The 13,719-nt window shown below is 48.1% G+C and overlaps 1 protein-coding gene across 1 annotated transcript in view; it reads left to right on the top strand.

Moving 5' to 3' along the window:
• Positions 1–1,449: 1,449 nt before the first annotated feature.
• Positions 1,450–13,719, top strand: part of b3gat2 (beta-1,3-glucuronyltransferase 2 (glucuronosyltransferase S)) — a 37,566-nt gene continuing 25,296 nt past the window's right edge. The window contains exon 1 of the mRNA XM_070916030.1: positions 1,450–1,983. Within this exon, the coding sequence (XP_070772131.1) occupies positions 1,450–1,983 (534 nt within the window). The remainder of the gene's footprint in view (positions 1,984–13,719) is intronic.

Here is a 13,719-nt window from a genome sequence, read left to right as displayed (position 1 = left end):
GAGCGCCAGTAAGCCCGGGGCTCCCGCGCTCACCCGTTTCAAGGAACCCGGCGACAGGCCGCTGACCCCTGTATGAATCCGATTCTGTTCGGATGAAGCCCATCTGAGGAGTCGGCTGTCGGTGACCTTTCAGGGTCAGATAGGGTGATAGCGACGCAAGGGGAGGGGAGAACCTGCACCATCAGCAGTTATTGTCTTCACAATGTTCACTGTGTCAGAGTAGGTGATGGGAGCTGATGCCGCGTAGTCTGGTCCCGGCATTATGCTTTACCAACAGAAAGCACCCTGACTGGAACCATTACAAACTGGCCTGGGATGTGCACGGCCCAGGACAGCTGGGCCCTGCAGCGTCTTCACGTTTGAGTGGCTGGAAGCAGCAATTCATCTTTGCATGATTCTGCATGAAAAAAAACACGGTGCATCAAAAGTAGCACGGGGGGCTACAGCTAACAATTCTTTTTCATTAATCTGACGATTATTCACTGGATCCTTTGGTCTGAAGCCCGTGGTGGCGTCCTCAGGCAGCAGGCCTGTTTTCTGAAATTCCACGTTTCTCATGTTATTAGCATAGGGGCCCCTGGAACCCTCTCAAGGACCCCTGGAGGTATCCATGTCCCGCGAGTCCTGTATTGTGTGCTCCTATTTTTAAAATTGAATAATGTGTTCTTGACAAACACAGCAGGAGCTACAGCAACACAGGCTGCTCTCTCCCTCCCAGTGTGTGTGTGTGTGTGTGTGTCTATGCCTCTCTATCAGCTGGGTTTATTCTCAGCGGACACTGAAGCGCACAACATAACAAGCCCCCCCTTCCCTCCCTCCCTCCCTCCCTCTCTCTCCGCTGGTGCTCTCTCTCTCTCTCTCCCCCAGGTTCTCTCTCCTCTATCCCGTCTCCCCTCCCCTGCTCTGCACCTGCTCCTCCCCTCCTGCCTTATTATCCTCAGACTCAGAGCAGCGCTCCGTCCTCGCCGAGTGATGCTCCTCGGCGGCGCACATCGGTGGGTTATCACCGCCCGCTGCAGGGAGGACCGCCCCGGCTCGCTGTCCTCCTCCGGAAACGCGCGCTGAAGGACGGCGGAACATGGGGATTTAGCGGCTGCGCCTGCGAGAGAGCGAGCTGGAGGAGGGTAGGACGACGAAGAAGCACTCAAGTCCCATCCGAGAGGCGAGGAGGAGGAGGAGGAGGAGGAGGAGGAGGAGAGGGCTCCGGGGAAACGGTCCCGCCGGGACGGGGGAACGCAGCGGAAGGTTTTTGAGCTCAACATAGTTTGAAATGGACTCAAGATGCCTGTTTTTGTTGTTTGGTTGTGAAGAATAACGTCACAGGAATTAAAGAAGGTGGTGGTGGTGGTGGGGTGGGGGGGGTTGTTCCTGGAGTTGCGGTCGGGGGCTGCTTTCCTGCGTGTGATGGAGTGAGTGAAAGAGAGGGCGCGCGGTAACTTCAGCCTCGCCATGAAATCGGTGTTCTTCAGCCGCTTCTTCATCCTGCTGCCCTGGGTCCTCATTGTCATCATTATGATCGACATCGACAGCAAAAGGGCGATCCGGGCCCCGGCGGCCGCTCGGAACGGCAGGGCGCAGCGGGCGGCCCGGACCGGCGCGCCGGGGTCAGGTGGCCCCCAGAACCAGACCGCCCTGCCGGTTATCTACGCCATCACTCCGACATACACGCGCCCGGTGCAGAAAGCGGAGCTGACCCGGCTGGCCCACGCCTTCCGCCAGGTGCCCCGGTTCCACTGGATCGTGGTGGAGGACTCCACGGCGCGCACGGAGCTGGTGGCGCGCTTCCTGGCCCGGTGCGGCGTGCCGTACACGCACCTGCACGTGTTCACGCCCCGCAGGTTCAAGCGCGCCGGGATGCCACGCGCCACCGAGCAGAGGAATGCGGCTCTCGCGTGGCTCCGGCAGCACCGGAGCAGGCGGGACGCCGGGGTGGTTTTCTTCGCGGATGACGACAACACGTACAGCCTGGAGCTGTTCGAAGAGGTAACCCCCCCCCACCCCCCCGCCCCCCCGCATTTGATGTGTCACCCGAGTTATTGCCGCCCGTCCTGGCTCACTTTACAGCTGAGCATCATGGGTAGGAAGGCTCAGCATCAGCCGTCGTTCAACTTCTCACAGCTAAAACACACACACACACACACACACACACACACACACACACACACATGGGGTGAATGGTATTTAAAAAGCCATGACACCGGCACCAGTGGAAGAAGTACTCTTAACTTAAGAGTAGTAACGCCACAAGGTACAAATACTCCATCCCACGCACAAAGTCCTGCATTTAAGAACCACAGGAACGTGATCAGCAGCATTCAGGCTGCACAGTGTGGCTTCTGACAGAGGAAATGGCGCTTACGTTGGTTTACAAATTAAAAGTTCAACCTCATGAACAATAAAACACACCCCTCCTCAAGTTAACACACACACACACACACACACACACACACCCTTGGTTCTGGTATGACCAGTAGCCCTTTTCCATATTGCTGCCTCTCCCGCACTCACGCTGGACTTCGTCTTATAATTGCCACCCGCGGCCACAGCAGCTGCCTGTCAGCAAAGGTCACGGAGGCTCGCTTTAAAGAAGCGCCCCCCCTTTCCGAGTCCTGTCATTACATCACCAGACAATTATTAATACTGAGGCATTAACATGTACATGGAGGTCATCTGGACGGCTTTCCTTACCGTCGGGTTGGTTATAATGTGTGTAAAATAGTGATTATAGTACTGCAGTACTACAGCACGAGTAGTATTTCTGACTGTATTTGTAACCCGCTCTGACCCATTGTGCTTCATCGTCAGGCGTATCCTTTTGAAAGGAATTCAATTGAAGTACGCCGCGTCTTCACGTTGATGGGATCCCACTGGAACCTTTCTAAATAACACCCCCCCCCCATCGTTAAACCAATGTGTTCTAGCAGTGGAACTGGTTAAACTACATGGGACTACTGGGTATTGGAGGAGTGTGTGTGTGTGTGTGTGTGTTTGCAGAGAGAGAGAGAGAGAGAGAGAGAGAGAGAGAGAGAGGGAGCTGTGATGAAGGCTGAAATGATTGACAAAGAGAGGGAAAAAAACAAACAAAACGGATGAAGAGTGAGAGGGAGTGCCGACTGACAGAGAGAGAGAGAGATGAGAGAGATGAGAGAGATGGATGGATGGATGGATGGATGGATGGCGGCCGTGGCAGCTCGGGGGTGTTTCTGGTGCACCGGGGTTGCCAGTCCTTTCAAATCTTTATCTCGCCACCATCGCTGCCCAATTTTCTACGGATCCACTCGCCAGCACAGAATTAATGAGCAGGATTGTCTGTGTGTGTGTGTGTGTGTGTGTGTGTGTGAGATGATTTTGTTTGCTCTAGCTCGCTGTCTGTCTGTGTGTGTCTGTGTGTGTGTGTGTGTGTGTGTGTGTGAGAGAGTCTATACTAGGGTGAGACTGCAATATTGATAGCAATACTGGATTGATTTTTCTATTCTTTGTTATTTTCCACGTTCATGCCCCTAAATCCTCACTCTTATCTGGTATGTAAAACCCTCTGAAGTAACATTCAGACCAACACGAGACACTGGAGGCCTTCATGATGTATAAATGCTGATGAAAACACATCGACCAGCCGCAGTCTGCGAATGTGAGTTGGACAGCGGGCAGGATGGTATTGCCAGCATCCACCCGTTTTATTGGCAAACTCCGTACCTCCACGTAACTCGAGTCTGTGTCTAAAGATTGTGTTTATGTTGTAGGGTATGGGGTTTTTCACGTCACTGTTAACAATCAGCTGCCTTTGTAAAATGTATTAAAGGCGCACAGCCGTCCTGCAAGACGTCGGCAGCGGCGGCGGCGGCGGCGGCTTAACAATCCTCTCACCCTCACGGAGGCACAAACACTCCCGAAGAATGCCCCTCTGATTGCTGATTGCTCGCTCTGATTGGTGCCATTCGAAAAGATAGCTGGCCTCAAATCTGAAATTGCTGCAATTTGCTCCAATAATACAACGTTCCGAATGCAAAACATTATTATATGGATTAGCTGATAACTCCGCACCGGATAACATAGTGAAAACTGAAGGAACATGCTGTAGTTAATGTGGTCGTAATACATACAGTATGTATATATATATATAAACTCAACTTCAGGGTGAGGGATTTAGTGACTGGTAAGCTGGTAAGTAAAGAGAAGCCTGGTTCATCAGGAGGGACAATGCATACCAGGCATACAAATAGAGTGCTGCAGGGTAAAAAAAACCCCGGGAATTAGTTAGTATTTGTACACTTCCGGTTCCCTCGTCTCGAAGTCAGTGAGTTCAGTAAGGTCTGTGGTTTACACAAGCGTAAGAGATTTTAACGTTTTGTTCTACGACATAAAACACGTCAGCAGATACCTAGTAGATAAAGCTTTCACGTGTCTTACAAAAAAGGCGGTTGCTAATCTGTCGACATTCTCTTAAAAGTGAAGCTCAGTGGCGGTGACGGTGAAGTAAAGCGACGGCGGTGTTGTTCGTTTATAGCCTCACGTTAGCTTTTCACTTCTGGCGATTCCATATTACGCTTCAAAACTCATAAAAGCGGCTTCTCAGCCTTAAAGGGTTGATCAAAAAGAATGAGCTGAGGACAACCCGCAGTCTGGGTCGGTGCTCGGTCCATCACGGTACAGACAAGCGACCCAAAGGTCTCTCCAATCAATCGAAACGCAGCGAGGCCCATTTTCGGGCTAAAGAAATCCAGCTTGCGTTAGAATCACACGCTGGCTTCAGCCTCCGCTGCGTGCCTGAATGCAACGCTCGGACTTGTGTGTTGTGGACCCGGTGTGCTGTAGTCTCCTCTGACACACAGTCTCAGTGTTAGATTCGGTGCCCGCGGCTCAGTGTTAAGAGCATCTGTTTGATTTGTTGATAGCACACCGTCTTCCCTCTGTCCTCCTGCCTATTTCATTACCCGGCTCCTCTGTGCAGGTAATGGCCTGTCATAGAGAGATAATAGGCTGTCATACGGCAGTAATAACCTGCAGAAACCGTCTGCAGGCTTTAGACTGATGGCAGTAACTGTGCTTATAGTGGGTGGCAGCTTCACATTAGAAAGAATCATTCCAGGAGGAGAAGCGATTGCGTTAAGATTTGTGCAACTAAAATATTATTTCACTGTGACCTTTTGTGATAACATCTCTCGTAGTAATCCTACTCTTTCATGTGACGCCAGCAAGGGTTTTTGTAAAAATAGGCATCGCAGGATAAGCCCGTACCCTCAAAGCACCTTCAAAGTACCCTCGTCTCTGTTTTATCTCCCCTGTCCGCTGCAGTTCTATGTGAAATTGAGGGCCCTCGCCACTCATTATAAATAAAGTTAATATAGACACAGGAAGATTCGTGTAATTGGAACATCTGCCTATGGAGATTGGGCTTCACTAAGCGCAGCACTTGGGGAAAAAAAAACAGACTCGATGCATTAAAAGCACGACCAACGGTACTGCAGTCATATGCGTTTTGGCGGCACTCAGAGCCCGATACACAATCACTGTAGTAATGTGTGTAAAAAAAAAAAACAGAAGTAGCTCGATTGATTAAAATAAAATAAATAAATAAATAAAAAAAAGCTACCCGTTTCATCCTCCTGGGAACACAAGCCTTTGTGTTTGATCTAATGAAAGCGCATCTGTTCCGTGCCAACGTGGACGCAGCTAGCCAAAGCCGAGTGCATCTCCGCCCCGGCGTGTAGGTATGCCGCCGGTATCAAACCTGTGTCCCTCCACCACGGCACAGCAGGTGAACGTTATTCGTAGACACGCAGAGAAACGGACTTTGGGGGATCTCAACTTGATCCGCCTCAAATGACGAGCGCGTCGCGCTTCACGACTAAGATAGATTCCAGATATTATACACTACCGGGCACTATATCCTCCCACTGCTTTCTTGAAGTATTAGAATTTAACAGCCTATGATTCCGCTCCTTAACCCCCACCGACTCAGCAGAGTAGAGGTAAGTAACATGGAGATGTGTCCAACCTTAATTTCTTAAAAAAAAAAAAAAACATAATCATATTAAATGATCATATAATGTATTAGACATGAGTACAGGTAATAATAACTAGCTTTTGGGGGGTTGAATCCATGTTGATTTAACCACCGAAAAGTATTTTTATTGAATGTTTTTTTTTATTTTAAATAATACTATCATTCCATTAGCTGCTGCAGAGCAAAAGGCAAAGGCTGTTCTGACCTGCACTTGCCCAATTAACAAATGAGGAACCCCAGCTAGGAGGAAATCAGCCTCAGTCTTGACTCCGGGTTGTTGATTACATGAAAGTAGCTGCCCGGGCTACAAAAACTACCGCGGAGTAATTGAGCAAAATGCGCCCCCGGCCCCTCCTCCTTATGAAAAAAACATACATAGCAAATGTTTAACAAGCCTCCCTGCGTTGGTCCCCTTTCCCCTCTCTGGCTGCCGGAGAGTCAGAGCGAGAAGTCAGGCGGAAAGGCATTAAGACGAGCGTTAAAGAGTGCGTTCTCCGTCTCCGCGCATTAGTCAGGTCTCAGTGTGGCGCGGTTGATTATGCACGCGGCGCGTTCCAGCCGAGTCGCCTCCTGGCAGTCAATAGGGTGTCAGAAAATGCAAGACTGCTCATTTAATGCCGCCCATGCAATTACACCTTGATTGCCCCCACGCATACACATACACACACACACACACACACACACACACACGCGCACACGCACGCTGCTTCCTGCCGGTTTCTTAAGATGATTTTGCATTTTTGCCCTCCAGAGTCAGCGTGCTGTCTGCATGGGGAGCTCCCTCGCTCCGAATTTGGCTATTTTCACTCAAGAACTCCCAAAAGGCGTCCTCCAGAAATGTATTCTCGTGAGGACGGACAAAGCTTGTCGAACAGCATTTAAACCATCATTGGACAGAAACACTCCATTTATAAAGGGGGGTTTGTTGTAGGGTTGGGAAGTCCCTAAAGCTTCCCGCAGTCAGTGAGGCTTCATTGACGACATTTGGGTTATTTTAGCTAAATACCTCCCGTAGCGCAGTGGAAGGATTTCTCTGGTGGGAGAAAGTCAGCGGGGAACAAGGAGAAAGACTTTGGCAGTCCAGCAAGAACGGTAGTTCTCTGATGCTCATCAATCAATACTCTTGCTCGCTTTCATTTAGTCACAGATCAATGCAGCGTGACGCAAACTTGTATACAGCACCTCATTCATAGCTTATTCGGTTGTTATTCTCGTGGTTTTGGTTAAGTTTCCTAGTCGATCAAACGTTTGTCTCGCTCGTGGTTCATAAATGCGATTCATTCACGCGTCTGTGTCCTTCTGGACTGACCCCCCGAGTTACGCGTAGCCCGGGAAAAACCAATCAGATTCGCGATCTGGCCGACGGAGACGCGTGCATGTGGCGGAGTGCAAACGAGTGTAAATCTTAGAAGTATCGTACGTTTTATCAGCATACGAGACACTTGAAACGACGGGCATGAATGAGGCCTCAGACAATCAGACGAGTTTTAAATAAACCCTCGGGCGATGTCATTTTATGTCAAGGTAGCGGTACATATCGTGATACAGCACAGTACAATTGCACCCTCCTCCTCCTCCATGTCTTCTTTCCTCTAGCTGCGGTTGGCGAACCAGCCTAGAGGTGCATTGCCGCCACCAATTGTCGCTCTCATGGTCACGTGAGAGCGTGGTCACGCAGCGCTCCTGCTGCCCAAATCACGTTACCTTGCGAGCCGCTATCCAGCCCCGAGTACAATAACACAGAGGCAGCTGCCGCGAAGGAAATGGTATTGCCAGTGGACGCATTTCTACTGTATATGTATGATGGTATATACCATCATAGTGCCCCAACCCGAGTTATTACCAAAACTTTCAATCCAATACATTTTTTTTTTAAAGTATTATTAGGTAATTTCTGTTGCTTTGGACTTAATGACAGGACAGAGCCAACCACGATGCGTAAATGGCTGATCTAAGAGTATTCACCGACGAATCCATCATGTTGACCCCGACTCTGTCTGTCTCGGGTCCGTTTTACAATGGAGGAACCTGTCCAAACTTAATTGCCAAACAAGCAATCAGGAAAATTAAGCTGTGCCCCCCCCCCCCCCCCCCCCAACTTCATTCCTGAAAAGCTGACTCTGGGGATGGTGGATTTTTCAGCTGACGGCAGCATGGCAGAGCTGTTTGATTCAGCTGCAGCAGCCTGTCAGCCGGGCAAGACTTTCGTCAGACCTTTTTTGAATAATTGAGCTCCCCGGGCCCTGAGAGCTCCGCAGCAGCCACAGCGACTATTTTAGGGAGCAGGTACTTAGGCAAATGCTCTGTGCTCAAGTGTGACTCTGGGACACCTTTCCCGAATGGTGCCTCACTGGGTCTAGTGTCTCATTTTTTTTTTTTTAGTCCTGATGTGGTGTGATGGCTTTTCAGATGGCGTGTTAGTGGTGGAAATCCACTGCTGTGCTCAAATGCAACTAAGATCTTTTCCATTTTGAACTGGAAGGGCTCAGAAACTTTAAGAATAAGTTCTTACATTTGAATGCTTTGAGAATCCCATTATGAAATTAATTGGATTTCTCATTATGCTTTCATACTCTCATTGATGTGTTCTTCTCTCATATGTTATGCATCCTATTGATGTCAGTTGGTTTGGGGGAATTGGCTAAAATACCTTCTATTTTTGGAGGATAAGTGCAAAGAAAAACATTAAGGATATATTTGATCAAGTGACCAAGCAGCAGACTCCAGGCCTGTAGAGAATTTCTGGGGCGTTGGGAGGGGGGGGGGGTTGCACAAAAAGAAACTGCTGGGATAAAGGAACCAGAGCGAAATGGGAAATTCAATTTCCTCAAACCCCTATGCGCAATTATCATAATTACATAGTGTAGTGGGAGAAGCAAGGGTGGGGGGGGGCGTTGTAATGTCAGGCAAGCGAAGCAGAAAGGAGACGAACCTCGCCGAGAGAAATTGTCCGTGGTTGAGTTGGTGGGAGGGGGGGGTGATGGAAAGGTTGAAGGCTTTTAAGGGCCAGTGTAAATGTGAAAAGGTGTTATGCACCAGCTCTCTGCTTTTTTCTTTCCTGAATTTGCAGTTTGACCACACATCCTCCCTCTACTCCCTCATCAAAAACCCCTCTTTGCCCTTGTTCACCACCGGGTGGAACAGCGATTGGGAAACATTTATGCTAAACAGACGCCGGTATTCGTTGAACCTGTTTTATTAAATCAGAGTTGACATTGCGTCATCAGGGCTTGCAGCCCTCCCTTCAGTTGGTGAATTTTTCCAGAGCGAGGTGACATGAATGACATCCATTTCACGACTGTGCGTTGTGTAGTTTTGTCTGGTGTACCATAATTCTTGTATTTCTATGATCATTTCTGTACAAATATAATAATTCTTAGCCCCCTGTTAAGTTGCCCACATGTTGAGTTGGCCAAGGTACTCTGCCATATCGTCACCCTATTAAACGAATGGCATAAGTCATATTTCCTAGTTTTTGGGAAAACACAAAAAACTTCACCAAATACAGAACATATGATGTTTATTAATCATTTCACACAAAAAGGTCTCGACAGTAGATGACTGTTGGTATACAATGAACGTTGTTTGTCAATTATGTAAAATAAAAGAATAAAGTGACTTAGGCCATTTTAAACCTGGCTTAAACCGCCCTTTAATTCCCTAGTGCAAACTCAAAACTTAAATCACTCTTAACTAAATTAAACAAATGTCTGATGAATCAAATGCTGAGGAGGCAGTCCTTCTCCTCACTTCTCCAGCTCTTCTTTGCTGGATTTTTATTTAACCTTTCCCATTTCCAACATACTGTTGTGACAGCTTTTTAAAACTGGACTCTTAACTGTCCTTTTATTCCGTAAAGCAAACTCAAAACTTAAATCACTCCAAGCTAAATTAAACAAATGTCAGGTCCATCAAATGCTGAGGAGGCATGTCCCTCTCCTCACTTCCTATCCCATTTCTATTCAGATTATCCCCTGAATTCTTGGTCATCTTGATTTGCCTAACTATGTGGCAAATTGCCATCATGAAAGCTCGTTAAATGGCCTAAGTCAAAATTGTAAAATGGCCTAAGTCAAAATAAAATGGCCTAAGTCAAACTCTTGACATAGGCCATTGTCTTACAGGGTAAAAAGAGCATGATCCTTTCAAGTAAGGGCTTAGGTGACTTTACCAGAGGTGGCCAGCATCACAAAGAGCTGATTTAGGCCAAAAAAATAATTTTGCTCAAAAAGTGACATATGCCGTTAGTTTAATAGGGTGACGATATGCTAATCTTAGCTAGCACGTCCTGACTCCACCTCACACACCGACATGAGATTCATACTGTTCGTCGCGCAAGAAAGCGGCTTTCTTGAGCGAACCAAACCGCGGATTTCTACCGTATATGATTTGATTTGTGCACAAAATGACGTTATTGCGCAGCGTACGTATACACGAATGCATGTGCAGTATGTGCACGCAGACAGAAACGCTGCGGCATTACGGTTTATGTACAGGTTTGTGGACATTCTCGCGTAAATCACGCAGTTTCACACTCAGGCGTACACACCCCACACACACACACACACACAGACGGTCCCAATGGGCACGCACCCTCATCTCTTTAATTTTCTTTCACCTACGCCCATAAAGCATTCAACCTGCACACATATCATGCACCATTGCATCACAGTTCCGTCCCCGGGCTTCTCTAATTTGATTCATTCATTTTCTCCCAGCCCATTTCTTCCCTCCCGTTCTCAGATTGCCTCTGCCATGCATATTAATAAACACAGATAAAAAAAAATACGCTTGATTAAAATCACACCCGGCCCAGCCACCCGAACACTCGTCCCGGTGCGCAAACAACACAATGACGGCTCTTTCTCCGGGGCAGGAGGCAGGAAACGAGAACATCCATAATGGATTTCATATACTTCATCATTAAGAGTCTCTTTGTGCATACACGCAATTCACTTCTCACCTATTTGTTTGCAGCGAAGGGAGTCAGAGTTGATTACCCGACTGAGCCTCAGCGCTCCCAGACAGAGTGTGTCCTGGCTGAGAGTCAGATGAAATGTGATTTCTCTCTGCACTGAATTCTTCACCCCCAGCTTTTTTTTCTCCTTTTGTTTGCCTGTACATGGCACGCGTTTTACCGACTGAGCTGCCGGTGCTGCAATTTGTCAGGGTTCGCAGGTTGTCGAGCATCTGAAATGATTTTTTTCCGTGAGCGGGCAAAGATGAATTATTCAAGATTCAAGAGTCGGTGCTTTATTGCCATATCAACATGATTGATTGGAGTTTGTCTTAGTGAGCTCACACACACACACACACACAAAAACAGAAAAAGACAAAGAATAGTAAAAAAAAAAAAAAAAAAAACACTCACTCATAAAGCTTAAACACATTAAACAAGGAATATCCAACCCACACGATAATCATAAAAGCATGAAACAAAAATCCAACACACAGGAACAGCAAGACACCTGTAGGGAAACGTAGCGGCAACATCACTCGATAAAGCGCTTCAGGTGCTTCAAAAACACCTGCCCTATTTGCACAGCGCACATTTAACCTGCAGGGCTGCATTTGGAGCATTAGGGAGGCGGACAGCTTCAGGATATGTGCTATTCTGGGACCTGGATGTTCTGGTCTTAATGCTTCTTGGGCTTTTGTGAGAAGGGAGGAAATTAAAAAAAAAAAAAAAAAAAAAAAGAAAAGGTTGTTAGGCGGGTGAGAGGGGTCCTTTTTTTTTTTTAGAATTTATAGATTAGACTAGGGGCGGAGGGATCACATCCAATAACTGTGGATGCAGCGCGCACCACTTTGTCCATGTTGTTGCATGAGCGAGGATGCTCTCCCCTACACCGTACCATCCCCCGGATATACCGCATTTCTTTCAGGTGTCTCTCTGGTGTGCTCTCTTGAGAACAGTATTGGTGTTAACCCGCCGCTCCCCCCTTCAAAGGTGGAGGAGATTGTCACTAACCAAGAATTTCATTGTTTTTGATGACCAAGGGTAGGTGGTCCCCACAGCTCCTGCCAAACTCCACTGCTGATTCCTGTGAGTTTTAGAAACATTTAACTCCCAAGTCGCTGCGGATAGAGCCTCAAGCCGAACAGACTGGGAGTGGGAAATACAGTCTTTTGTGTACAGTGAGCACGGGAGTGGGGACAGCACACACCCCCAGTGGAGCCCCAGTGCTAATGGTTAGTGATTTAGAGAGTTTGTTTCTATCTATCGTCCTATCCATACAGCCATACAGCCTGGATGGGAGAATTAAAAGTGGAACTGTAATTGAGTAACTGAGCCCAGGCGCAATGACACTGCACCATCGACAGGCCTGTCATATATGCAAACTGATGAGGCTCTAGGTTCAAGGATTTTCATGATAACAGATGTCAAAGCAACAGGTCTGTAGTCCCTGGGTTGGGTTTCTTCCTCTGGGACCCTCCGCTGTGCGAGGGACCAGTTCAAAATAGTGGGCGCAGTTCATGTGCGCAGCACTTCAGGGCGGCAGGTGACACCGCAGATATCGGAGCGCTGCCGCCGCAGCCGCTGCCGCTGCCGCCTTCCTGCCGTTCCTGCCTGCGAGCCGTTATCTCAGTGCAGCATCTGTCCTCTGGTGAAGCTATCCGTATTGATAATGAGACAGGAGCTTTCGCAAACGCATGACAGCGTCCGCCGGCGGCTCCAACTGCGCAGCCTGAAGCGGCGTACAGCGCAGAACAAAAGGCCTTTACAGATCCACCAGTGAAGCAAAGAGTCGTCGTGGGCCGTATCAGAAGAGGCAGAAGAATGAAACGACATTTTCCTGGAGTCATTCCCATCTTTGACTCATTTCAGCACTCGTGTCCAAAACGTTTTGCCCATGCGGATTTAATTTCACTCTCGACTGGTAGCTCATTAATTCATGAATTCAAACAGCCAGTCACGTGCACGTGATCTGATTTGCGCATGGATTTGCAGATTATGACAGTAGAAGCAGTCTTTCCTCTAAGTTATTATTTGGTGTGCACTGCCAAAGTTTAGGATTTGGTATTGACTTGAGACGCTTACAAAACAACGGCTTTGCGACCCTTTAGATATTTGTCTCCCTGAAATGCCAGCTAGCATCCAACTCCTTTAACGCTGTCTTTGTTAGACAAGAAAACTACTCTCACCACCAACACTGAGGGCAGATGACGGGGAGACAAGCATAATGTAGCCGTCACACATATATCTGTGATCATGGAGGACACCAGGGGACGGTAGCGGCACAGAGGAGGCTTCGGGGTCCGGGTCATACCCGGGCTTGTCTTGTTGCTGGACATCTTGTCTGATACGCACCATATGTTGTCATTCTGTTCTCTCCATACTGTGATGGTATTCTTCTTGCCCTCTCGCTCCGGCTGTATTCCATTTAGCCGGGGTGATTCCTGTGTCCTGCTATTGCGCAGGCCGGCTCACTGTCACGGCTTACTGGGACACTTGATGGAACTGAGAAGTCAAAGTCAAAAGTCTGAAGAATTGCCTGCTGACACAACTCCATTCAACGTGAATGCTCAAATCCTGAAATCGGATTGATGTCCGATCAGGAAATGATTTGTCTTACGGCAGAAGCCAACGGACTAAGACAATGAAAAGGAGACTACATGTGTGGAGCCACAGAATTTGTTGAGTTCGGGACAGATGAGGAGCCGTGGCACTTCAGGGCTACAACAAACACTTTATCTCCAGAAAGTCCCGCTGC

This window comes from Enoplosus armatus, chromosome 12 (genome assembly GCF_043641665.1).
Source record: "Enoplosus armatus isolate fEnoArm2 chromosome 12, fEnoArm2.hap1, whole genome shotgun sequence".
Classification (NCBI taxonomy): domain Eukaryota; kingdom Metazoa; phylum Chordata; class Actinopteri; order Centrarchiformes; family Enoplosidae; genus Enoplosus; species Enoplosus armatus.
The sequence above is the reverse complement of the archived record's forward strand: the minus strand, read 5'-3'. Positions and strand labels throughout refer to the sequence as shown.